The sequence below is a fragment of the Ochotona curzoniae genome, unplaced genomic scaffold (genome assembly GCF_017591425.1).
Source record: "Ochotona curzoniae isolate NIBS_2020 unplaced genomic scaffold, NIBS_Ocur_1.0 scaffold_3223, whole genome shotgun sequence".
Lineage (NCBI taxonomy): Eukaryota > Metazoa > Chordata > Mammalia > Lagomorpha > Ochotonidae > Ochotona > Ochotona curzoniae.
The window spans coordinates 10,943,095-10,969,921 of NW_024467108.1; the positions used below are offsets into that span (position 1 = coordinate 10,943,095).

Below are 26,827 nucleotides of genomic sequence, written 5' to 3' on the forward strand. Positions count from 1 at the left end.
ATCAGATCAATGAATCAAATGACCCACCAGCCCCTTTCCTGCAGGAAATGCAAATCTTGATGTTAGTCTCATTTGTAAGGTCTTTACTGGCAGACTCTGCTCTACTAAGAAGGCCAATTCTAAAATCCCACAGACACTGATTATTCATTCAACTGACTGGGGACTATGCTTAGTAACAAATGAATAATTTCCATGATTTCTACTAAATACCTTTTTAACTCAGGAACCAGTTTGTGGTTCAACAGAACATGAATGAATGGACTGAAAGAGATGAGTCTTAGCCAAGGCTTGTTGCTTTGTTTAACACTATCTTTTTCCCTGGGTGATGGGATATACTTACAGCAAAAGAGCAAAGCTTTTTTTCTTCTTTTCTTTATTTTTTTGATACCCTTAGCTGTGAATCAACAGGTATTTAACTGAGCACAGTATGAAAGTATCTCAATATGAAATTTTAAGGTAACTGACCATCAGGTTCAAATTTCTAGCCAGTGCTTCAGTTCTCACCACATCATTTTTTTTTTTTTTTTTTTTACTAAGTTCTACCCAGCCTCTGCTTGACAGAAGCTGTTATCTGAGGAAACACCTTCCATGTTGAATCAACTTTTTGAGAAAGTTCTGTGTGGAGTCCGAACCTTTAGCCCCCATGGTCCCTATCCAATAGGTCTTTCAACCACAGTATCTTGTTGCAATGCATTTATCTTTTCCAGAATAATTCTCCCCAAAACCTCTTAAACATTTTTCAGATACCTTAAATTCTAGATTCCTTCACCATGCTTGTTATGCCTCAGTTTTTAATTTCTAAGTATGGTTCTCAGAAATTACTGTAACATTCCAATATCACAGAACTTAAGAAGATGAAATGCCACCTTCCTTATTATCACATTACCATATTAAAATTGGTGGTTTGAAAGGATGATAATTTCTTATGTAAAGGAAAGGCAGAATTCTTGCCAAACACAGATAAACTCATGTCATAAAATCTGAAATAAGAAAGAAGACACATTCTTTCCTTCTCCAAATATTAACATTTTACGAAACTGCTCATGTGGAATTCTTTTTGTCAGAAGAATAAGATGCAAACGTATTCTCATTGCTTTTTATTCTCTAAGTCTGCATTTTTATAGTAAAATCAAAACACATTTATCAGGACCATAGTTGGAAAAACTAAGCAACCAGCTGCAGTTGAAATATCATTGGAAAATGCTAGACAAAATAAATAGAAATTTCTAGAAGAGCTCTTCCAGCGGCATAAACAGAATTGTCCAGGACTAAGAAACAGAAAAATGTCTATCTTTAAGGCCATTGGTTTAACAAATGAAAAAAAGAGATAGTTTCTTTTTCTGGTTATGAAAAAAAAAAAGTTTTCACTTCCCTATGTCCTGGCTTATCGAAAAGATATTTCATGTGAATCAGAAGACCAATTCAAAATCATTTACAACTGATGTTTATTCAGAGTGAATTATTAACTGAATTTTGGGATTGGGTTGGAAGATTTGTGAGATAACTTAAAGGGTAAATAAAACAAGTCACTTACATAAAACTGGGAGTCATCACTGTGTCTTAGAACAGAAGAGAAACAATTTTCTGAATACCTCCAGTCCTCTTTTGAATTTATAACCCTACCCATATCCAGTTTTGGTCATTGGTTTCTACCTTTTTTAAAAAAAAATCAGATTCTAAATCGTTATATAACATGTTGTCAATTCAATCAACTTCAATGTCATGTTTGGTTGTTTCTTGCCACTTTTCTCAGAGAGATGCTAACATCAAATAACTACAGGATAGCAGCAAAGAAAGGCCAGGAAAAGCCAATGGTATAGTATAAGTAACCCATGGAAAAGATAATTAGCCCTGTATAATAAAAATCTAAGTGCTAATATTATTCAATAAATACAATCAAGGCATATAAAGGAGTAAAAAGCTTTGCATATGCAATGGAGAAAGCACAAGATTGAGGATATCATTTACAGAAAGCCATAATAAAATATATTTAATATCAACAAACTATGCAATTTGCAGATTTTCCCAGGACTGGTTCCACAACAATAAGTATCAAGCATTTTCATTGGGAACTGAAAAACAATCCTGCCATATACTTATGAACTATTAAGAGGAGAAAAATAGCAATAATGGAAGAAGTCATGGACTAGGGTAGTCTTATTAGTATCACCAAGCCAAACTAAGCTGTAATAACATAATTCTTTGTCAATAAATCACAATTCATTTTAAATCTATAGAGTTCATCTTAGTAAATATTACCAAGACATAAGAAGTACTAAAAAACCAGAAATTTTTGGCTCCTAGCCTGCATTGAGATGACTTCATTTAGTGTTTTCTTTCAAGTTTTATTTGACCGACTTTGTATATAGCCAAAAAAGGCCCTCTCAGCACTAACATATTCATTCATTAATATCCATTGTATTTACAATATGACAAGGAATTATTCTGAAATGTGAGACAATCAGTGGACAAGTGTCCATAAGGCCTAGTCTAGAATTCATACAGCTAAGGAGGAGAAGGAAGGAAGGAAGGAAGGAAGGAAACAAGGAAGGAAGGAAGGATTAACTCTGACATTCTCTTATATCCCTCCTGGAAAAAACTGAGTGGATAAAGTAAGCTTAGAAAGGCTAGGAGGGAAGGGCCAAGGGCAGATCCCTCCAATCTCCTCCTCTGGTTGTTAATAGACAGAGGAAAGCTAAACCCCAGAGAATAAACTTCATGTTACAATTATGGCCCTAGAAGTTGGTATTTTGCAACTAAAGCAACTTTATTTTAACATACCTGCTGCTGCAAGGCAAAGTTGTGGCCTAGGAAAGCAGTAGAGGATGGCCCAAAACTTTGGGACCCTGCACCCACGTAGGAGACATGTAAGAAGCTCCTGACACCTGGCTGCAGACTGGCTCATATCTGGCCATTGTGGCCACTTGCAGAGTGAAGCAGGAGGTTGAAGATCATCCTCTCTGTCTCTCCTCCTCACTGTAAATTTGACTTTCCAATAAGAATAAATAAATCTTTGAAAAAACGAAAAGTTGAGTCATCATATGCTGGAAACTTAGGTTTGTCATAAATGAAAACTAATAAAGTTAGGGACATTTCCCCACATTTTAAAAGGAAGTTTGCCTATTTTGAGTAACTTATTTTCTTAATACCATTAGTTGCTCAAGAAATAAAGAAGATGGGGGCCCGGCACGGTGGCGCAAGTGGTTAAGGTCCTCACCTTGCATGCCCGGGATCCCATATGGGCACCGGTTCTATCCCCGGCAGCCCTGCTTCCCTTCCAGCTCCCTGCCTATGGCCCGGGAAAGCAGTTGAGGATGGCCCAAAGCTTTGGGACCCTGCACCCGCGTGGGAGACCCTGAAGAGTTCCTGGCTTCGGATCGGCATAGCATCGGCCCGTTGCGCTCACTTGGGGAGTGAATCATGGGATGGAAGATCTTCCTCTCTGTCTCTCCTCTCTGTATATCCGCCTTTCCAATAAAAATAATAAAAATAAATCTTTTAAAAAAAAAGAAATAAAGAAGACGGAGAGGGAAAGGAACAGGTACAATGCATTTTTTTGTTTTGTTTTATTTTATTTCCTTTAGAGACAGATCCTAAAAAAAGACAATTTAGGGACCAGCACAATGGCACACCTCTGCCTGTGAGGCTGATATCCCATATCTGATCCAGCTCCCTGCTTATAGCCTGGGAAACCAAGTCCTTGGGCCCTTGCACCCATATGGGAGACACAGGAAGTAACTCCTGGTCCCTGGCTTCAGATCGGCTCAAGTCTGGAACATCACAATCATTTGGGAAATGAACAAGTGGATGGAGGACCTCTCTGTCCTTCTCTCTCTCTAAAATCTGCCTATCAAATAAAAATTAATAAATCTTAAAAAAAAAAAAGAAAGAAATCAATTCAATATTCCAGGAATCCCTTTCTGCTTCCCATGGAAAGTGAAGCCAACCAAAACATATCAGTCCTTTAAAAAACATGGATCATCTCATGTGCTGTGTGCCTAGGATTAGTCACCCTGGAACTTGCTAGAGAATTGCTAGAAATGCCTTATCAACAGCATATCTCTCCATGCCCATTGCTTTACAATCAAACAGCTTTCAAGCACCAATGTATCAGAACTGAGACTGTTACCATCCATAGCAATAGTGGAATTGTCATATCCTAATTCCATCACGCATCTCTCAGTTATGCTAAACAAGCTACAGAAAAATATCTGACAGCATCAACAGCACACAGGCTTAATTCTCCTCCTAATTTGCATTTATATCAGTGAACAAATTGGAAGGCATCAAAGTATGGCACTCAAGTAACAGGAATACCTGGTCAGCAGCACCTTCTCCATTGTAAGTCCCATTTTAAAACAGGCTGAGTAAAGCATCTATACCTCTACATGAATCAGAGATTTGCAGTAAGACAAGCATGTGAGGAAGGAGAGCAGGGAGGGAGGAAGAAAGGAGAAAGGAGACCAGGAACTAGAGAAGAAAAGAGAAATAGGAAAGAATGTACGCTCACAGCGCTGGGTGAAACATTAATAGAAGTAGATTTAAAAAATGACAGCAAAACTTGATTCCACACACACAATCTAAGGTTATCATTGACAATACAAAAATGTTTGTGAGGCTTTTGCTCTATTGATATTCTCACTTATTATACTTAGAACATCTACAGAATCCTAGGCCTTGGTTCATCCCGGTTGGACAGTGCCAGGACCTACCCTCAAGGAAAACGCTCTGTCTGCTGGAACTCTGCACTTCAGTCCCTTATTCCACAGTATTTTGGTCATATCTGGCCTGTTGTCTGATACCATAAGGTCAGAGAACATTTGTAATTTTTTTCCATTTTTCAAACTTTTTCATTGATGCAAAGCATATGAAAGAAAAGGAAATAGAAGATGAAATGGTAGAAATTCAGAGGGAACATGAAAGAAAAAGTATTCTCTTTCTCAATAAATTTACCCTAGGAATGGTAGGAATGAGACTTTGAGAAAGAGTACAGATTCATGGACTTCTCCCATTTTTTTTTTTTTTATTTCTTAATACATTAAAGGACGTTGATGGACTAAAATGTTTGGTCTGTGAAATCATTAGCACCAAAAATGAGTCATGGGACTTGTATATATTATTAAAACAAAGATTGTTACTGTTGGTCATGGGTAAAGGTTTCATTTCATTTTTACATCTCAAAGTTCTTGAAGGTGCCTGTGGGCAAAAGAAATAACACTTTTCAAGATCTCCATGGGGCCATCAATATGCGCCAGAGAGACAGTACTTGGCTTTTCTCGGTCTGTTTTCTCTGGTAGATAACCCAAGGCCGCCAGCGTCTTACCACTGAATCCCTAAAGAACAGCCCCCACATGCACCCACAGACATGCAGGAGGGGTCCCTACAGTCGGTTCCCCAGGACTGCATTTAGGAATGCGCTTTTACTTGCTCTCTAAACAATCAAAAGCAGCATGCTCTGCAGATCATGGAGCTCCTAGTGCAATTTTCTCCTTGCTCCAACTCCAGACTGCGAAAGAGTCTAACCGTTATATGTTCTGCTAATGCTGAGCTGTGGACAGGGCCCTTGGCCTGCCATGCTTTGTAAGCTCGGCAGCCCACAGGAGTCAGAAGGTCCGAGGAGCGGGAGCCACAGTCAGCGCCAGATCACCCCAGCTACTCGTGGCCCATCAGTGCAGCTGCTGTTTCCTTTTGCTTCCTTCTGCTTCAGCCTTTAGTTGAAATTACAACAAGTCAAATAGTTGATGCTTTTTCCTTCTCCAGGTAAGGGTGAGGATACATTGTTTACAAGTGTGTTCTGTCTGGCTTCACTGATGAGTCGACAAGCTAAGTCAAGGAAGAGTTTCTCCACATTGTCAGACTCCTTGGCGGAGGTCTCCAGGTAATACATGTCCTGAGCTTCCGAGAACTCCTCGGCTCTCTGCTGTGAGACCTCTCTCCTCTCAGCCAGGTCAATCTTGTTGCCTGCAACCCAGAAAGAGTTATCATTTGACTATTTTCAGGTTCAGAAGCAACACAATAAATTCCAGATCCAAAGTCAAAGCAGACAGATGAGCAAATGTGACTGGGATTATTGACTGGAATGCTTCCACTACCAGTACCAAGGTAGGCATTTGGCTTTGTGGTTAAGATGGCAGGAAGATATTCTGCATCAGAGTACCTGGAATCAATTTAGCACTCGAGTTCCTGATTCAGCTTCCTGCTAACGCATACCCTGGGAGGCAGCAGGGATGACTCAAAAATTTGGGTTCCTTCTAGTCACATGTACGACATGGAATAAGCTTCCAGCTTTTGACTTTGTCTCTAGCCATTCTAAGAACTCATTCTCTCTGCCTCTTTTAACTCACTCTCTCTCCAACGAATAACATTTTAAAAATGTAACATCATCAACATTTGTAATGGCAAAGAATCAGACATAACTCAAATGTCCATCATTAAGGTACTGGATGAGTAAACTATGGAACAGCCACACAACAGAGTATTTGCCACTGTAGGGGGCTGGGCAGCAGTTGAGTTGTAGTGCAGCAGTTTAAGCACCAATTCAAATCCTGACTATTCCACTCCTGATCCAGTGCCCTGCTAATGCACCTGGGAGGGCAGTGGAAAATGACCCAACTTGCCACTGACCTGGGAGACTCAGATGAAGTTGCTGGTTCCTGGCTTCAGCCCAGCCTGACCACTTGCAGAGTGAACCAGCAGGTGGAAATTTATGTTTCTCCCTCTCCCCACCCCCGTAACTCTGCCTTTCAAATAAATAAACCTTTAAAGGGGAAAAAAAAAGCAGTGAGGAATAATTCATTATACCATCATTGAATGAGAACACCAGGATATTTTCTTAAGCATAAAAGGCAAAGCAGAAAAATTATATGTAACATGTAATTGTCTAAAAAATGGAAGATATTAATATAACAATATTGTCAACTTTTTAACGGGGTAATTCATATATTAATTTCAAAGATAATGATTACCTATGAATACACTGTTTTGTAGATTTGACTTCGGAAAGTAACAAATGTTTTATATAAGTATATAATCAATAAAATATATATTTATAAAGTTAAATTTAAAAAGCAAATTCCTAAAAAATCAACTTAAACAAATTGTTATATTTTGTATAACTGCACATAGAGGAACTATTTCAGATTATTTCAGACATAGTAACTTTATTACACATCCTATATGTGCCCCTAAGACCAAAAGAATTGGAAGAAATTATCTTGAGCTATTTCTGTAATCATCCTGTCAATGGCGAATGTTTACATTATTATCACAAGATTGATATCTGTGTATCATGGGTTAAAGTTAACAAGCAGTTATGCTGATGTCACTGGGAACTGGGATTTTTAACATGGGAAAAAGCAAACACAGATATAAGATTAATGAGGTTAAATGAAATTTCTGAAGTCCTGAATTACAACTGAAGAATCAGTATGAACAATTTATGCTAAAATAATTTTATCACTAAAAAGTTTTCTACCTCTATTCTTTCGAAAACTTGACAGAAACAATATGTCATGTGTATTACCTACCAACACTGCTTAAGAGACACTTGATTGGGTATTCTACATATGAATTATAAATGCTTAATGGAAAACTGCAACTTGAGGCTTTCCTGAGTAGAATGACTCTTCACTTGAAGAGATACTTAATGTCATGCCTGTGGAGTAGTTATAATAGATTCTTGGCTTCAAAGGGGTGTTGTGGCCTTGGGGCTACAGCTTATCCTGAAATGAGTCTTGTTTCTTCACACTCGAATTAGAATCCTGGAAAGCTATATAGACTCTAAGAGTTAAACTGGGAACATTCCATTGAAAATGGATGCCTGATGCAGATCTGCCGTTAAGCCACGTTTCCTGTCCTATCGTGGGAGCGAGAACATTTAGTCATGCCTGGTGAGACAATTCTACTAGGTGACACAAAGCCTCCCCACACCCCCACCCCCGCCAAACACTCACACATACACATCTACTCACACACAAAAGCTCTGTCCATTGAACAGTCTAAAATCAAAGACCAGGTGTGTTTCTGGCACCGTGAATGCCTGGGTCCAAATCTCAGTTCTGATCCTAGTTCCAGCTTCCTGTGAATGCTTAGCAGGTGATGGCTCAAGTACTTGTTGTCTCTGCCACCCATGTGAGAGACCTGGGTTGAGGTCTCAGGTTCTAACTTCATTTGGCCTGTCCTGTTCCTGGCTATTGTACACATCTGGGGAGTGAATCAGGAAATGAGAGTGCCCTCTCTTTCTTTCTCTCACTTTGCTTTTCAAATAAGTAAAAAGTCATTGACCAACCCACTAATAAGGAAGGTTCTAGAACCTAAGTTCTTCCCATTAAAAACAAACATTACTTCTTAAAGAAGTGGCTAAATCCAGGTCTGAGGAAGGAAATAAGCAAGGGATACCTGAAACTCTTGGCATATCAGGAAATAAGAAAATGATCAGATATCTGGGGTCAAAAGCATTCAGGAGCCCTTTGAAAAAGCTCCCACTATCAGTGCTGAAACAATTAAAAGACCAGTAATAATAACTGCAAGGAGTTGAAATGTATCAACTATTTTTAAATCTTTAATTTCATTATGAGGTTAAAATTATAAGCAAATGCCAATGGTTACCTCTGGAAGCATGAATAAAAGAAAAAATATTAACCATTTGTCTTGCCTTTCCTAAAAGAAGTGTATATCAGAATAGCACATGTGAGTATTTTTCTTAAATGTAAAAACACTTGAATCTCATCAGGCATCCAGATTTACCTACCAAGCTGCTAGAAATATAGGGGACCGTGTCAAAAATTATCTTCCCTCAAATCTTCATGTAACTTCTTTAGAAAAAATCCCAAATAATAATACTTTGACTCAAAGTCTGCAGTCCCTCAGCAGAATAGAAAAAAATATCATGGGCAGTGCAGGGCAGAGGGCTTTCAAATTCCTTACAGTATTAGCCACCATGCAAGCACATTTTCAGGACTGGGTATCAAATATTTGTTTATAACCCAATATCTTGAAGGAAAATACAAAGTGGAATATTATAGCAACAGCAGAGCCTGGAGTCCATCATATGTGTTTTGTGACCTTAGGGAAAAAAAAATCTTCACCTCTCTGAGCCTAAGTTTCCTTACCAGGGATCATGAAACATAAAGGCTTACTACAAACTGTTTGCTTAGCTTACTGTTAACCATTATTTCTAACTCCACAATGCTTCTGAGATTCTCTGCCCAAATACCCAAAATTCAGCTCTTTCTAGACACTACAGTGAGTTTCCTTCTAAGGAATATTTTAACAGCATGGTTAGCAACATTTTTCTGTCACAACTAGAGGAATTTTTAATGATCCAGCCCTTTTCACTACAATTCTATTTTTCCCCTTCTCACCACTTTTCCTTTGGGGATTTCTTTATTTGAAATGTAGAGTGGCAGGAAGGGCTAGACAGTGGTTCACTCCCCCAAATGCTGCAGCAGCCAGGGCAGGACCAAGTAGAAGCCAGGATCCTAAAATTCCATTCAGATTTCCCACGTGGGTGGCAGGACCCCAAGAATGTGGTTATCATCTGCTGACTTCCAGGTGCATTCAAAGGAAATCAGATCAGAATCAGAGTGGCTGAAATGTAAATCTGCATGTAGGTATGGCATGCAGGTGCCCCAAGTGATGGCTTCATAGTGCCATAGAACCCACCCCTATAATTCCAATTATAATAGGGGTATTTATCATGTCAGAATAGCAAAAGTTTTCTGGTTTTCCCCAATGTGAAAAACAGGTTTTAGCCTCCTAGAAAATGAAACAAATTGTAGCATTATATTCTTTCTGAGTCAGAAAGAATAAATATTAGAAGGGAAAAAATTAACTGAGGTCTAATTTTTAAGCAATATACAATCATTTTAATAATAAATTTCTTATCCACATAAAAGGTACATTTACCTTTAGATCAGTAGTTTCTATCAACTTTTAGATTTTTTATTTGTTTTTATTTATTTTTTAAAGATTTATTTTATTTTTATTGGCAAATCAGATATACAGAGAAGAAGAGAGACAGAGAGGAAGCTCTTCCGTCAGATGATTCACTCCCCAAGTGACTACAACAACCAGAGTTGAGCCAATCTGAAGCCAGGAGCCTCTTTCTGGGTCTCCCATGTGGGTGCAGGGTCCCAAGGCTTTGGGCTGTCCTCGATTGCTTTCCCAGGCCACAAACATGGAGCAGCATGAGAAGTGGGGCTGCTGGGATTAGAATTGGTACCCATATGGGATCCCGGCGCATTCAAAGCAAGGACTCTAGCTGTTAGCCTATTGTGCCGGGCCCAAGAATTTTTTTTTTAAATAAATAGCAGCCCACATAATTTTCACAATCATCCAATTCTTCCCTTTGGGCAATACTGATAGAAAAATCAATCAGAAATGTCAACACTGTGGAAAAACAAGTAAAGCTACCACCCGTACTGCTGGCAGCCCACCTGGTTGCTGGGACACATTGTGGCTGCTTCACCTATCCAGCTCCCTGCTACTGTGCATGGAAAAGCAGCAGACAGCCCAAGTGCTTGAGACCCTGAGCCTACACAGAGACCTAGGAGCAGTTCCAAGCTCCTGGCTTCAGCCTGGCCCAGCCTCAGCTGTTGTGGCCATTTGGGGAGTAACCAGTGGATGCAAGACATCTCTCTTTGTCTCTCCCTCTCTCTTTCTGTAACCCTGCCTGTCAAATAAAATAAATAATTTTTTAAAAAAGATCATTCAGGGCCCGGCGGCGTGGCCTAGCAGCTAAAGTCCTCACCTTGAACATGCCGGGATCCCATATGCCGGCAGCTCTGCTTCCCATCCAGCTCCCTGCTTGTGGCCTGGGAAAGCAATCAAGGACGGCCCAAAGCCTTGGGACCCTACACTCGCGTGGGATACCGGAAGAAGTTCCTGGATCCTGGCTTTGGATTAGCATAGCATTGGCCATTGAGCTCTCTTGGGGAGTGAATCATCGGACAGAAGATCTTCCTCTCTGTCTCTCCTCCTCTCTACTGTATATCTGACTTTGTAATAAAAATAAATAAATCTTTAAAAAACAAATCATTCAGCAATATTTTCTACTTGATTTTCTTTGACAGTTATCATAGGACAAATTTCATATTTTCTTTTAATTGTAGAAAAAAACTGAATGGCAGCTGTAAGACTTCTGTAACTGTAGACCATCTTCCTGAAAGATACCAAGACACATACTTTACATGATGACAAATTCTCTGATGCCCTTAAAACAATTTTCCTTCTTTTCAGACCTTACTTACCTACTAACACGGTGATGACCTTGTTGCTGGCATATTGTTCTATTTCCCGGAGCCACTCAGGAAGGCAACGGAAGGATTCTTCACAGGTAATGTCATAGGTAAGGATCAAGGCATTGGCACTTCGGTAATAACTCTGGGTAATGGACCGAAATCTCTCTTGCCCTGCCGTGTCCCAGATCTGTAGCTGCAAAGGCAGAAGAGAAGGATGAGGCTGGAGAAGGAGAAAGGAAAGAACTGCCTTGCTTGCTTTGGTTTGGAAATGGGGACATCTGCACTCAAATAATTTTAGGACTATTTTCTGCCTTTGAAGACATAATATTTATGCTTTGTTATTATTAGATATTTCTAGTTAGGGAGAAAATAGGAATTTTCTTTGTTAATGAAGTTTCCTTCTTTATTCTTTAAAAAAAAAATTAATTGAGCATTTATTATATGCCAAGCTCTACTCTAAGCACCTACATGTTCTAATCTTATGAGATGGAAACTATGTATTATAATGTCTGTTTCTCATATTAGGAAATTGAGATGCAGAAAGATGAACTTGATGGGCTCAAGAGAACTGCATGGCCAGGAATCATGCTGAGCCATATCAACATGGCATTGTGGTTTCAGAGTCCATGGTTTCTAACCACAATGTTGTATGATAGAAATCACAGTGCAGAGTAAGCTGTCATCTTTGACTACTGGACTTTCAGTTAGCAGCCAGAGAGGGAGGAGATAAGAAGTTCCTGATTCTTGGCCTCTGATTGGCTCAGCTCTGGTCATTGCAGCTATTTGGAGAGTGAACCAGCAAATGGAAGATCTTTCTGTCTTTCTGTAAATCTTCCTCTTCAATTAAAATAAATAAATATGAAGAAAAAATTCAGTGGGTACTAAAGAGGACTTCATAGAGAAAAATGCTATTAGAACTAGAAACAATACTCTCCTATAACCTTTCATGATCCCTTGTCAATGCAACATAGTCATAATTAGAAAAGCAGATAACCTTCTCTTTATATTATAATCCCTCTGCTAAGGTTCAAATGCATATAATATAATAGCATGATATAATTATATATTATAATAGCATTCTGTGTATTACTCAAGACTAAAAATCTAATGGAAAAGAAAATTAAATTCTTTCCCATTTTTAAAGTGTGAAAATACAAACAACTAATCATTTTAAGTATCCAAGTGGAATCCCCGTGTTATATTTTCTATACAGAGTCACCTTTTTAATGCAAAGCAATTGAAGAGAAGGAACTCCCCTTTAGCTTTACCTTTACTGATCTGACACTTACTTAGCCTTAATAGCTACAGGATCTTTCTAATACCTTGGGTTCGTGCCTTTGATCTTGGGAAACACTGTACAAAAATGACACATATAGGGGAATCTAAGGAGGTGTTGAGAAGTTAGGAGACAGACCCAAGGATTCTGGTCCTAACTCTGTCCCTCAACATGTTACACACATTACTAGTAGATTCTCTTTTCTACTCATTTATGGGCTCTGAGCCAAAAGATATCAACAGAAGAAGCAATCAGTAAACCTTAAATATGAAAAGCGTTTAATAAGCAATGTCTGCAAACCCTGCCCTCCTCTTCCCCAGGACTACAGAGGTTTCTCCTCACATGTGCACATGTCAATGAACCCTCATGCCAAGGCGTTGGAACAAGACCATACTCTATCTTGATTCTGCACGTTGGGCTGGAAAGATTCACAGGCAAACTGATTTGAACTGAGCCAACTCTCACTTTTTATGAAGTTCTTAAGCCTGAAGAGGTTTGGGGCACAGGGATTGGGCTATGAATACAAAGATGAGTGAGACACAAACCCTGTGTCTTTGTTGGAGTCAGATATCACAAAAAGATGAATTTTTGGAGACTGTAATAAGCTTCATAGTGAATATATTGTTTACAGAAAGTAGAATAAAGGAGGTTCAGGAAAGAAAACTAAGCATATTCATTAACAATGTAGACTATTTTCTTATTAACTTTTAGTCTTAGCACACACACACAAAGAGAAACCCAAACATCTGGAAGTAAACACATGACATGGTAGTTATCTTGACCTACCTCCTTGGGTCGGCAACCTTTGCTGGAACAAAAGGAAGCTGTAAAAGGCTCTTGCTGTCAGTGCCTCCCAAGAGCACTCCAGTCTCCTTCCTGTACCAACACCCTAGCTCCTTCTCCCCACCCCAAGCACTCTATTTTTCTGATTTACGATTATCATTTACACAGATTTTATACCCTGGTCTTACCATCCATCCAGCATTGCTAGTTTACCATTCACTAATGTATTGGGTGGAGAGACCCCTGCCATGAAGAGCCATTTTGAGGAGTCAGGCTGAAAAACAAGGAGAGCTTTTGTTCCCCACCCATTGGCTCATTCTAGACATGGCTGGTTGATCACTTTCTATGAGATTCAGTCAAGAGAGATGTGACAATGAAATTTCAATATCCGGGGCCCAGCGCGGTGGCGCAAGTGGTTAAGTCCTCGCCTTGCACGCCCGGGATCCCATATGGGCGCTGGTTCTAATCCCAGCAGCCCCGCTTCCCTTCCAGCTCCCTGCCTGTGGCCTGGGAAAGCAGTCGAGGACAGCCCAAAGCTTTGGGAACCTGCACCCGCGTGGGAGACCCAGAAGAGGCTCCTGGCTTCGGGCTGGCATAGTATCGGCCGTTGTGCTCACTTGGAGAGTGAATCATCGGATGGAAGATCTTCCTCTCTGTCTCTCCTCTCTGTATATCCGCCTTTCCAATAAAAAAATAATAAAAATAAATCTTAAAAAAAAATTTAAAAAAAAAAAAAGAAATTTCAATATCTCTGAATGGCAGGTTGACGAGAATCCTTACCCTCCTTCCACATAAGTTAGTCTTGCTTCTGATTTCTTTCTATCAGTTGTTCCACCTCAGTGGGCCCCTTGTGTCTTCATTCTGTGGTAGGGAGACTCCAGGCAGACAGTGGGGTATACTGGCTGGCAAAACTGGTTCAAATCCTGCTAGCCTCCCTCCCTAACAGTAGAGTTACAAATAAGAAAATTGTCTAGTATCTCTGGAGCCAATATAACATAGCAAGATTTATAGCAAGAATTAAGCTGTGATAGCACATACAAAAGCACTCTGCAGCAGCACTGACACATAACAGGCACTCTAACACTATCCCACTTTTCTATTACTGCACAAACCATACTTCCTCTAGGTACCAAGTCACCCTGAAGTCAGAAAATGGGAAAAGTGTAAGGATCATGGCTCCTTCCCTGGACCCCTCACTGGGTGTCTCTTCCTTGTTGGAGCAGACAGGTTAAGTTTAATATGCATCCACTTGACTAGCAGGGCCATGATGTCACACAGGAGTTGGGAAGGCCTTTCATGGGCTGCTACTGAGAAGGGATAGTTAGCACTATTTATGGGACCAAAGCAGGAGATTCACACAGAAATGTCTAATTTCCTTTTGCATTATCTCTGACATTGCAGGAGACAGGGAAAACTTCCTTTTGTCTTTCTTTCCCAATCCTGCTTCCAATCTGTAAACCATGATGCAAAATCCTTTCCTGCTCCATGAAAGGACTAGAACTGTGGAAATCAGTTGCCCAGGCTGAGGATACTGTTTTCAACAAGGGCTTCAATTAGGAGATTGAATAAGCGCTGAAAACATTACCTACCCTAAACTCTTGGCACATACAAACTTTATTGAATATTTAGCATCTTACCTTTACTTTTTCACCATTTATCTCCACTGTCTTAATCATAAAATCAACACCAATTGTCGCTCCTTGACCTGGGGGGAAAAGACCCTGCAGGAGAAATAATGAAAAATAAAAGTGAGGCAAAATTTCCATTAAGTACAATCTTTCCTGCCTGGATCTAAGATAAAACCAAGATGACTAGGGTGGAGGAAACATTGGGCAGAAGCTCTAGAAGAGCATTTAAGGGTTGTTTATCAGCCCTGATCATGGACAACCACTACAAAAAAAAAACCAAACAAGAATTCAGCACAAGAAATGCACACAAGAGGATGAAGCTTGTGAATTTTACTCTGCCTGGAGGGTGTTTACTGCTTTCCTCATGCAACATACCATACAAATATAATTACATGGGATCAGGGCCAGTGGCACTGGAGAGAAAATCCAAGAAAATACAAGCATCAGGAAAGCAAAGTAATAGAAATAGCGCTAAGCCAGAAGGAAGAAGACCGTATCTCCGTGTGATTTCAGACAAACCACTCCTCCTCTTTGGGTCCAGATTCAGGGAGTTTGAGGTTGAGAGAGCACTTAAAAAAATTTAAAAGTCTTTACTTCAAATGGGAAAGTTATCCAGATAGTTGGGATTCTTAGCAAAAGTACACGTAATGCAATCGAGTGTTACATAACATTTCCTGCAAACTGAAAGAAATAGTTGAGCAAGGAAGTCTATCAGGCAAGACCTCTTCTTCCTCAATGATATCCCAGAATTTCCAGAAATTAAAATAAAATGGGATTTTATAAAATGAGCTCCAGGAACTGAGATGGGGGCATGTTTAATGAAACCTATCCTCTAACAAGGGATTTTTTTTTTTTTAATTAAAGTTTGCTCTTGAAAAGCTGAGCATCTCAAATCAAAAGAATATTTTGCACTGCACAAATGCAAAAGATGTAAATATGAAACAGGCATAACTTTACTTAAAAATATTGATTCAACTTTCTTCTATTACTGCTTGGCTAGGATACAAGGCCACCAAGCTTCAAGTTCATAGCTTCAGCTGTTTTGCTGCCTAGCAGATGCCAATAAATAAATAAATAAATAAACAAACCCTACCCAATGTTTCCCCTCCCCTTTGTTCCTTAACCCTTCATGCTGCCAAACAGATGAATCTGATTTGTGCTTAACTGTCTACTAAACCACAAAACAAACTGAATCCTGTCTATGAAATATAAACTTTTGGGAGAGTAGAACTGTAAAAAATATACAGCAAAGAAAAACAAACAAAAAATAATAATAAATAAGAGTGCTTATCAGTAAAAATTATTTTTCTAAACTGGAAACATTTTCACTTTTCATAAGAGTTGTGCTTTTAAAAAGAATGGACTTGGGGCCAGTGCTGTAACATACTCAGTAAAACCAAGGCCTGGAACACTGTTGCCTGGCTCATGTCCTAGCTGCTCCACTTCCAATCTACCCCTGCTAACAGCTTGAAAAATCAGCAGATGATGCCCCAAATGCTTTGGCTCCCTGCCACCCATATGTGACACACGAAAGTAGCACCTGGCTGTGGGTTGGCCCAGTATTGTCCATGTGGCCATCTGGGAAATGAACCAGCAGATGGTTCTATCTCCTGCTCTCCCCACTTCCTGTAATTCTGACTTTTACAATAAATAAATAAACAAATAAATAAGCCTAAAAGGAGGTGAGGTGAACTGGGCCGTGGTATAGTTGGTTTGGGCACTGGTTCAAATCCCAGCTATTCTACTTCTGATTCAGCTCTATGTTTATGGCCTGGGAAAGCAGCAGAGGATGGCTCAAGTCCTTGGACCCCTGCATCCATGCAGAAGACTTAGAGGAAGCTCCTGACTTCTGACTTTAGGCTGGCTCAGCTCTGACCACTGCAGCCATCTGAAAAATGATCCAGTGAATGGAGGATCTCTCTCTCTTTCTTTCTCTCTGTCTCCCTTTCTCTCTCTAACTCTGCCTTTTAAATAAGAATAAAACAAATCTTTAAAAAGAAAAAAAATGATCTCAGAAATTACAATCTGTATGTGATGGAAATTAATTGGCTGAGAACCAGAAAAATTGGGTTTATTCCTGGCCTTGCCACTAACCTCAAGGGAGATCCCTATTGTGTCAGTCAGCCTTCTACACATAAGTTCGCATCTGTACAATGAGATTGTGGGCTGAATAATCTCTAAGTGATCTTTCCATAACAAAATATGGTCAAGGGAATGTTAATAAAGGAAATGGCTTTATGGCTACAGGTCTGCAGTCATGTCCCTTGGTCAAAAGCAGAAAAGATAACTAATGTCAGGTGAAGGTAAAACCAGCTGGAGTTTCCACCCTATCTCCACGGTGGCCGACTACGCCCTCAGATTCCTATGAGATTATTACTTTTGATTTCATCAGGCTAAGGCTTAGTAAAAAGCACAGGTTCTCTTCTGTTTTCACTTATCATGGGAAAAACCCTAACATTTCTGCAGTGACTCTAGACCCTAAAGTAACTCTGTTACCCAGTCTGCCTGTCCAGTTTTCCAAGAATCACAGACTCAGAGCTGGAAGGGGCCTGTGAGCTGACCTAGCCTCTTGTGGAGCAAGAAGACATGCAAGGCCCTGGGTAGGGACTGGAGCTGACTCAGGCTCACAGGACAGGCCACAGCACAGTTTTCAGGAAACAAACACAAAGAAAGTCAACTTTGGAATGGCTTCCAGCTACTTTCTCCATAAACACAGGAATTTCACCTCAGGCAGCTATTCTCAGCTAGGCAGTCCGAAAGGGAACTTGTACTTTTGTCATGTAATCGGGTTCAGCTGGGAGGCAACATTTAACTCAGATCAGAGAGTTGTTCCCTTTTCTCACTTCATTCCCATTTAAGAGGTTTAGAAAAATCAGCATATTTGGTTCTAAACCAACATGACTCACTCATTTTCCAGGGCGGCTGTGAGGGCGCACTGGCAGGGAATTAGATTGATTCGATTTACGCAAGAGTTGGTTTTTTTTCTTAAAGCTTAAGACTTAGTTTCACTTTAAAATCGAGTCATTTATTTATATTTTTGAATTACCATAAATTTATAATCTACTTTAACCTAATAATCAATTTTTGATATTGCACACTGAAAGCAAAATTACTTGCTCATTTCATTAAAGCTGGGATGAGGATAAGACCTACAAAATCATTTGATCCGGGCTTGCCAAGGTAACCACAGGTGGGACTAGAAATTTAGTAAGTCCACAGCAGGCTAATTTCTTAAGTCGATAATTTTATATGGCCTGCGAGTAATATTAAAAATTATCCAAATGGCTCTTGGCAGAAATAAAAGTTCCCTCTCTCTGCACTAAAGAAAAGAGGCATGGGAGGACTGGTCGTGTTCTCTAGAGCCATGATCTCTGGAGACAGTCCAGGTTACAAAGCTGACAGCTGTCAAAGGCCAAATTAAGATCCTGTAGCCAAGGGGCTGGTCCTGGAACCAGTCACCCCTTCCATTAGAAGCCCCTAAACCCACAGGCTAGACTGAGAAGCCCAACCCAGATCTTCTTCAGAATGCCCTTACCTGAGTGAACCGTCGAACTAGGCACGTCTTCCCCACACCAGCGTTGCCAATTAAAACAATTTTGAACAGGAAATCATAATCTTCCATACTCATTTACGCAGCTGCAAAGCAAACACAGGCGAGAGTGAGAGGGATCAGGCCAGACTCGCCCACAGAGCTCAAGTGGCACCAGCCCTGTCTCCTGGGGAACAGCAGGTCTGATTCATTCAAAGAACAAGTTAATGCTTCCCTTTGGTGGCCCTGCCACTGAGAGGAACCCAGGTGTCTGACCACAGACAGCCTTTGCTGCTGCAGAGAGCAAATAAGAGATGTTCTTTCACCTAGTAACCTTTATTCCTCCAAGCAGTCAGGTCACGGGGCCTCATGTGGTAAGACTTGTTTTCTTTTAGCAAAGGAAGGAGATCACAAATCTAGGGAATGCAGATGCAGTAAGCTGATGTGCAAGGAAGCCAGGATAAAAGGAAGTCTAGCCACAGCTTAAAGGTAGTTAGTGGAGTGTGTGGAAACTATGGAGAGGTCCTACAATCGCCTCCAAGTCATTGGAGTCTTGGGTCTTACTGGTGGGAGTCACAGCCATATTCCTGGCTACCACCATCCCATTCTGTACTCAGTGCAGGGTCTCCTAAAGGGTCTGTCTGTTCTTTCACACGTGTTTTAGTGTCTGTCAGTCCCTCTGCCTGGGATGCCCTCCCTCCCACAGGAAGTTCTTCACGGCCCAATGACAACACCCTCTTTCTTTCTGAATCTTTCATTTAGCTTCCGCAAATAAACACTTTCACCATGTCTATGTCCCTAAAATTTCACTTACACTATTTGGTCATTTGTTCAAATGTCTGCCTGATCCTTGAGGAAAGAATTCTTTCAGTTTGATTTTCCTAGCCCCTGGCACAGAGATACACTTAATAAATATCAACTCTACAGAAGGAAAGAATTAATGGGAGCATTGTTCAAATACAGATCTTACTTTCTCTCACTATGCTAAAAAAAAAAAAGGATGCTCTGTCCACTTCAGAGGACTCCGGGGAGATTACAAAGTGACCACTACTGAACCAAGCTGTTGCTGTAGGAAATACAGAGGGGAGAGGATGACTGCCCTTCAATACTAACATCAGAAAAGTTAAACAACAAAAAAGGAAGGTAGATATTCCACCCAAGAGAGCAGCTTAACTACATAAGCTGTAAATAGCATAAGCCAAATAGACGCCAAAAGCAGGAGAGAAAGCAAGCCTGAGGCAGGAGGCTGCTTGAAAGAGCAGAAAAGCCTTGGGGTCACTCCTAGCACGTCTGAAACTCAAACACTGTGGGCTTACAGGGCAGAAGACAGCCCCATGTCCGAACCTGCTAAGCAGCTGGGGGAGGAAATCTGCTATATGCAGAGTCGATTCTTGTGCAGATTAACTGTTCTTGGGCAAGACAACTAACAATCAGGTAGTCTCTGATGAGCACCATTTCAGTTCTCTGGGACTGTGAGGGACAAAACATTTTTTTTGTATAAGAACCTGGGTTTGAGCCCGGTGCTGTGGCCTAGCGGCTGAAGTCCTTGCTTTGCACGCACTGGGATCCCATATGGGCGTCTATTCATGTCCTGGCAGCCTGACTTCCCATCTAGTTCCCTGCTTGTGGCCTGGGAAGGCAGTCAAGGACGGCCCAAAGCCTTGGGACCCTGAACCCACATGGGACACCTGGAAGAAGCTCCTGTCTCCTGGCTTTGGATCAGCTCAGTTCTGGCCATTGCAGCCACTTAGGGAGTGAGCCAGCGGATGGAAGATCCTTCTCTCTGTCTCTCCTCTCTGTAAATATGACTTCCCAATGAAAATAAATAAGTCTTTAAAAAAGAAAAAAGGAAAATGAGAGAGAAAGAGAGAGAGAGAGAGAGAGAGAGAGAAAGAAAGAAAGAAAGAAAGAAAGAAAGAAAGAAAGAAACAAACAAACAAACAAACAAACAAACAATGAATCTGGCTTCATAAGCAGAGGTTACTCGGGCTTTATGTCCAGCACTACACGTAGCCTTTTTATGGGTATTTCCATTTGTTTTCACAAGTCTGTAAGACTGGTGTTTATTAGTTTCTGACCTATTTTATAGATGAGTAAACTGAGGCCAAAGAAAATTAAGGGAATGGCTTGAAGTCATAAAGGTAACAGCCAATGGTCAAGTACCAAAGTCACCTTGCAGCACCACAAGAACCCTCACTTTGGAGCCAGAAAGAGGCTCAGATTTCCTCTATACTACTTCTAAGGATGTGCTTTAGGGCAAGTGCTCATTTTCTTTGGAGCTTCAATTTCCCCATCAACAAAATGGGGCGAATAACTGTACCACAATATTGTGATGCTTGAAAGAATTTCAGGAAACCCCCAAAGACTATAACTGGTTCTTAGTTACCAAACCCTAGCATGACATGCTTTTTCCATGATCTGTTTTCAGCTTTCATTGCCAGCCCCTTTTCTACAGCATGAATCCCTGACGTGAAAAGGAACATGAATTCCTGGCTCTATGCTACCACCACACTCCCCTTTCCTACCAAGATGCACCACGCTGACTTAGGTCTCACACTCTGATTTGATTCCTCAGGACCTCAATTTTAAACACACACACACACACACGTGTAAACAGAATGATGTATTCTATTGTATCCTGATCCCACTTCTTCGCATCACCATCATCTATTCATTTTATATTATTAAGTCATTCAATCACAGTGACTATAAAATGGATACTATTGATGGGAATTCAGACACACAGAGAAGTAAAATAAGAAGTCATTCTAGGGGCAGAAGTTATGGTGTAGTGGGTTAAGGCACACTTAATGCCTGCATTTCATTCTGGAGGGGCAGTTTGAGCTGTGGCAACTCTGATTCCAATCCATCTTCCTGCTAATTCACCTGGAAAGGCAGCAGATAATGCCCCATACAATGTGGGTCCCTGACACACATGTGGAAGATCTGGAGAGAGTTCCCGGCTCCTTTGGCCCTGCTAAGCCCAGCTGTTGCAGGCATTTAAGGAAGTAAACCAGCACATGGAAGATCTCTATCTTTCCCTCTGTCAATTCTTTCAAATAAATAAAATAATCTTTTCTTTAAGGAAGAAAAGGAAGTTGTTACAGATCCATAGCTAACCGATGGACCAATATCCAAGCCTAGACAGCCTGGCTCTGGCACCTGTTCTATTTTTTAAATACTAATTTCTTTTTTCATTTTAGTTTTGTTTTAAGATTTATTTATTTTTATTACAAAGTCAGATATACAGAGAGGAGGAGAGATAGAGAGGAAGATCTTCCATCAGATGATTCACTCTCCAAGTGAGCGCAATGGCCAGTGCTGTGCCTATCCAGAGCCAGGAGCCAGGAACCTTCTCCAGGTCTCCCACACGGGTACAGGGTCCCAAAGCATTAGGCTGTCCTCGACTGCCTTCCCAGGCCACAAGCAGGGCGCGGGACGGGAAGTGGAGCTGCCAGGGTTAGAACCGCCACCCATATGGGATCCCAGCACGTTCAAGGCAAGGACTTTAGTCTCTAGGCCACGCCGCTGGGCCCTATTAATTTCTTTATTACTCCTTTATTTGAAAGGCAGAGAGATCAGAGAGGCAGAGAGCTTCCTCCTATCCATTGATTGACTCCTCAAATGCCCACAATAGCTGGGTCTGGTCCAGGCTAAATTTAGGAGTATAAAATCTTAATTTGGGTGTTGTATGTGGATGAGAGGGATCCAAGTACTTGGGCCGTCATCTGTTGAACTGGCAGGAAGCAGCACCAGATGCAGAGCCCAGACTCAAACCCAGGAACTCCACTGTGGCACGTGAGCATCCCAAGCAGCGTCGTAAGCACCGTGCTGAACACCTGCCCCTCGTACCACGCCCTTGTGTGACTATCCGATGTACCTTTCATGATGTGTGATTCACAGCAAGAGCTCAAGAAAGATGCGATAAATGCAAGGACAGCGCACATCACACAAGTATAGCTTCTCTCTCCTCTTCCTGCCTGGCTTCAAATCCAAAAACTCCTTCTATTGCACTTTAATACTTTAGGTAAAAAGCAAAGTAAAATTCTAGTTAAAAATTCAGAGACATGATATACCAGCGAAAATTCAATAACTCTCTTAACAGTGAGAAGAAAATGAAGCTCAGGGATAAGTACAAGAGTATCAGGAAAACCTGAGGCTGTGTGGACAATCCACTGCTTTCACAGGCAAGTAAGAAACAGGAAGCACGGGTCTGAACTGCATCCATTTCCTGTGCCTCCACTGCCTGACTCATATGAGTGCCAGTATCTCCGCTAGAGGTCGAAGAAACAGAGCAGAGAATCCAGAGGAGAATGTGTACAAATAAAGATTTGTGACACAAATTCCTAAAAGAAGGTTTGCCAAGTGCAAATGATATGCCGTCAGCAAAAAAAGGAGAGATTTGTCATAGACGACACTCACTCAGCATGGCTGCCATCTGGAACAACCCATGGAATAGAAGTTAAGATGCTTCCCCTCTCTAAACAAAATTACTTAAATGTTTTGCTGAATGCTTTTCCAATGAAGCTCTGGGGAAAATGTGTTTAATCTCTAAAACATGCAGGCTGAGGGGCGGGCAGCATTGTGGTGCATGAGCTTAGCTGCAGATGTGTCTGGGAAGGCAGCAGAAGATGGCCCAGGTACTGGAGTCCCTACAGCCCAAATGGGAAATCCAGATAGAGTTCCAGGCTCCTAGCATTAACCTGCACTTGATATTAACCAAAAGGCATTAACCCGGACGAGTTCTAGCTGTTGCAGCTATTTGGAAAGGGAACCAGCAGATGGAAGATTCTGTTTCTCTCTACCTCCTTCCTCACTGCTTTGCCTTTCCTCACTGTTCTACTATTATCTTAATAAATAATAGATTAGTAATAAATCTATTATTTGCTAAAAGTAAAAATGCAGGCTGTCTGTGACTAAGGCCAGACTAACTAAAACTCCAAGTTGTCTGCTGCAGTTACTCTTCTATTTCTAACAAAGAACCCACATTACTGGGTAAAAGCTCACAAGATGCTCTGACAAGGGCTGTTCTTAAGGAAGCCCTTCTGCTTGTGCTGCAAGTAACAGGGCAGGCAGCAGCAGTCACCAGGCAAAGGGCAGCGGAAACCCTGCAGAAGCAGACTGCTCTCAACTGCCAACAGCAGGCTCACCAAGTGTGGGGAGCAAACAAGACGTGCCTCTGGAGAAGTGCAATGCTAGGATTTTATATTCGATTCGTCAAAAATAAGAAATGACATTTACTCAATGCTTATTACATGCCAGGCATGCTCTTTACATGTAGTCACTCACTGACTCCTTGTACTCTTTTTTTTTTTTTAAGATTTATCTATTTATGGAAAGTCAGATATAAAGAAAGAAAGAGAGACAGAGAGGAAGATCTTCCATCTGATGATTCACTCCCCAAACGCTGCAACGGCCTGAGCTGAGCCAATCTAAAGCCAGGAGCCAAGAGGTTCCGCTGGGTCTCCCACACGGGTGCAGGATCCCAAGGCTTTGGGCCATCCTTGACTGCTTTCCCAGGCCACAAGCAGGGCGCTGGATGAGAAGTGGGGCTGGCGGGATTAGAACCAGCGACCATATGGGATCTGGCGCGTTCAAGGCGAGGCCTTTACCCACTAGGCTGCTGCGCCGGACCCTGTCACATGTATTCTCATGACTATCCCTAACTTACAGAGAAAAAAGTCAGGCACACAGAGGTTCTGCTACAGTTCTATAGCTAGAGAGCTATAGAACCAATGTGTAAAACGCAAAAGCATCTCGTCCAAAACTTTCTGAAGCAGAATATTGCTTCCCAGGCCTCATGGTTGACAGTGCTGCTGCATCTGCCAGGAAGGTGGAAAGCTACAGTGAAGAAATCTGGAACTGCAAGTGCTTCTAGAATCCCCCTGCTCTGGAAGCAGCACACCCATGTTGATGGGGCTGCACACTGATTCTCCACATAGATCACACCACTGCCCCTTACTTTGCCTCCCGATGCAGCTCCTTAAGGAGCTAGACTCAGATCTTTCCATGCAAACTGTTCTGCAATTCAGCCAGCATTCTGGTAACTAAGTACCAGGCACAGTGGATATAAACAGGAACACTGCCCAGATGACACCAAAACGCCATAATCATCATAAGTTTTAAATATTCATATATATAAATTATGAGATTTAAAACATATGAGATTCAGAACTAAAAAAATTAGACAAGCAAAAGGAAGAATGTTTTTCAAAGGTACAAAAGATGAGATCAAGTATGAAAAACTTAAGAAAAAACTATTTAATGTAACTTTGGTGAAGTAAAGCATTTTTTAAAAGTGGCCTTTTAAGGCCTGGTGTGGTAGCCTAGTAATTAAAGTCCTCACTTTGCATGCACCAGCATCCCATAAGGGCGCAGGGATTCCATATACGACTGGTTCTAATCCCGGTGGCCCCACTTCCCATCCAGCTCCCTGCCTGTGGCCTGGGAAAGCAGTCAAGGACGGCCCAAAGCCTTGGGACCCTGCACCCGCATGGGAGACCCGGAAGAGGATCTGGGTTTCTGGCTTCGGATCGGTGCAGCTCCTGCTGCTGCTGTGGCCACTTAAGGAGTGAATCAATGGACAGAAGATCTTCCTCTCTGTCTCTCCTCTCTGTATATCTGACTTTCCTATCAAAATAAATAAAATCTTTTTTAAAAGTGGCCTTAAAAAAAACTATATTGTTCACCTGTGCCTCTTTCCCTTTGCCTTTTGGGGCTCAAGATAAAAGAAAAAAATGTTAGAAGCCAGATTCCTTCCTCCATCTTTTTTTTTATTAAGCATCTGTTTATTTGTTTGTTTACTTACTTTACTTTGAGAGGCAAAGAAACAGGGTTCATTCCCCAAATGACTGCAGCAGCTTGGGCTGAGCTGGCCAGGTTGAAGTTTGGAATTCCGTTTGGGCTTTCCATTTGGGCAGAACAGCTATCACTCGCTCAGTTCTAGAATGTGCCTCAATAGAAAGACAGAATTGGAAGCCAACTTCACTAAAATTCTGGCACTCGGTCATGAATTGGGGCCTTCCAAATACCTGCCAATTCCTTTTCCATTTTCGACACCTTGGCTCCTGCTCCAAAACTGTTTGAAGAACTTGTCCTGGTTCAAACGCCAGGGTGGCAGGCAGGTCCTTTGCCCTTCCAGGGTTTCAAGTGGTGTGTAAACGGAGGCAGGGTTTGAGTGGACACCAAGGAGCCTTCACACAACAGCCTGTGCCACCGCTAGCTCACGCCAGAGGCAGCAAGGGAAGGAACAAGAGACCAGGGATTCTAAGGAGCTGTGTAAAGTTTCCTTATCCGTAAAACAAGGGCTGATGATCAAAATCCATATCACTGAGTTGCTTTGGAGACAAAGAAGACAATATACAGAAGTGCTCTTTTAAAAACTGAAACAATCAACAAAAATGTTTACCCTCTGACAAGACACTTTTACTGAGTGCAAAATGTACAAAGAAAAATCATTGAAAATCTCTTGCTAAGCAGACCTCCTCCAGGAGATAATTATAGTTAACAGTTTGGCATACAGACTTCATTTACTTATATACACTTACATCTGGTGTATATTTTATTATAAATTATGGATGTTAAAAACAAAAACAGCACCAAAACATTATGTAAGGATGTTTTGTTTGTTTTGTATAGAGTGACATTTTGCTAAAATACCAAACCAAAACTTATGGTCTGCAAACAGAACCGATTATCAAGAAATCTCCATATACGTTCAACCTGGCTCCCATGAATCTAAGTACCAGGAGTATGTATGTGTGAGAGAGATGGGGTGAGGGGAGGAAGGGAGGGAGAGACAGAGAGCCAGCGAGCTTGACAGAAACAAAAGTTAGAGAAACACTAAGTACTGTCATCCTATAGCAGAGATTTACACTGTTAAAAATTCCCAAAATAAAGAAAACCATTTAGCCATTTAACTTTGGTTAATCTAGGATTTACTGGATATGATTTTAGCTGAGAATTCTTCTCTTGTAGCATACGTTTTAGGATCCTTTATCCTTTAGTATCCTTCGCTCCATGCAGTGCTAATGAGGTAAGTACAGTTAAGATTAGGGCTAACCAGGTAGGGTTATAAGATATGGGGAGTGGGGATAAAGGCAGGGTACCCATGTAAACCTCAATTTTAGATATCAACAAATATAATTTCACATTGTTCCAAAAATACAATTTTGTTAGATACAAATGTGATTCAATTGCTTATTGTTTACTTGAAATTCACAATTCATTGGGCATCCCACATGTGATTTGGTGACCCTATCCAGGGAAAATGTGACCCAAAGCACAGTGCCACATCTTCAGAAGATGTGGAAGGAGGTGAGCAGACTGTGAGAAACAAATTATCTCTGATAAATCACTGGAATAATAAAAA

General features: G+C 41.1%; 1 protein-coding gene across 2 annotated transcripts in view; it reads right to left on the reverse strand.

Annotated features, from left to right (window-relative positions):
- Window positions 1–3,845: 3,845 nt before the first annotated feature.
- RAB30 (RAB30, member RAS oncogene family) overlaps window positions 3,846–26,827 on the reverse strand; it is a 79,659-nt gene continuing 56,677 nt past the window's right edge. The window contains exons 1-5 of one of the 2 annotated variants that reach the window (XM_040964212.1): window positions 18,783–19,082; window positions 18,463–18,563; window positions 14,937–15,020; window positions 11,250–11,433; window positions 3,846–5,961 (exon numbers count right to left, since the gene is read on the reverse strand). In XM_040964212.1, the coding sequence (XP_040820146.1) occupies window positions 5,711–5,961; window positions 11,250–11,433; window positions 14,937–15,020; window positions 18,463–18,555 (612 nt within the window). In that variant the 5' untranslated portion in view covers window positions 18,556–18,563; window positions 18,783–19,082 and the 3' untranslated portion in view covers window positions 3,846–5,710. Of the gene's footprint in view, window positions 5,962–11,249; window positions 11,434–14,936; window positions 15,021–18,462; window positions 18,564–18,782; window positions 19,083–26,827 lie in introns of those variants that run through there. The other variant, XM_040964211.1, reaches the window with a different exon arrangement.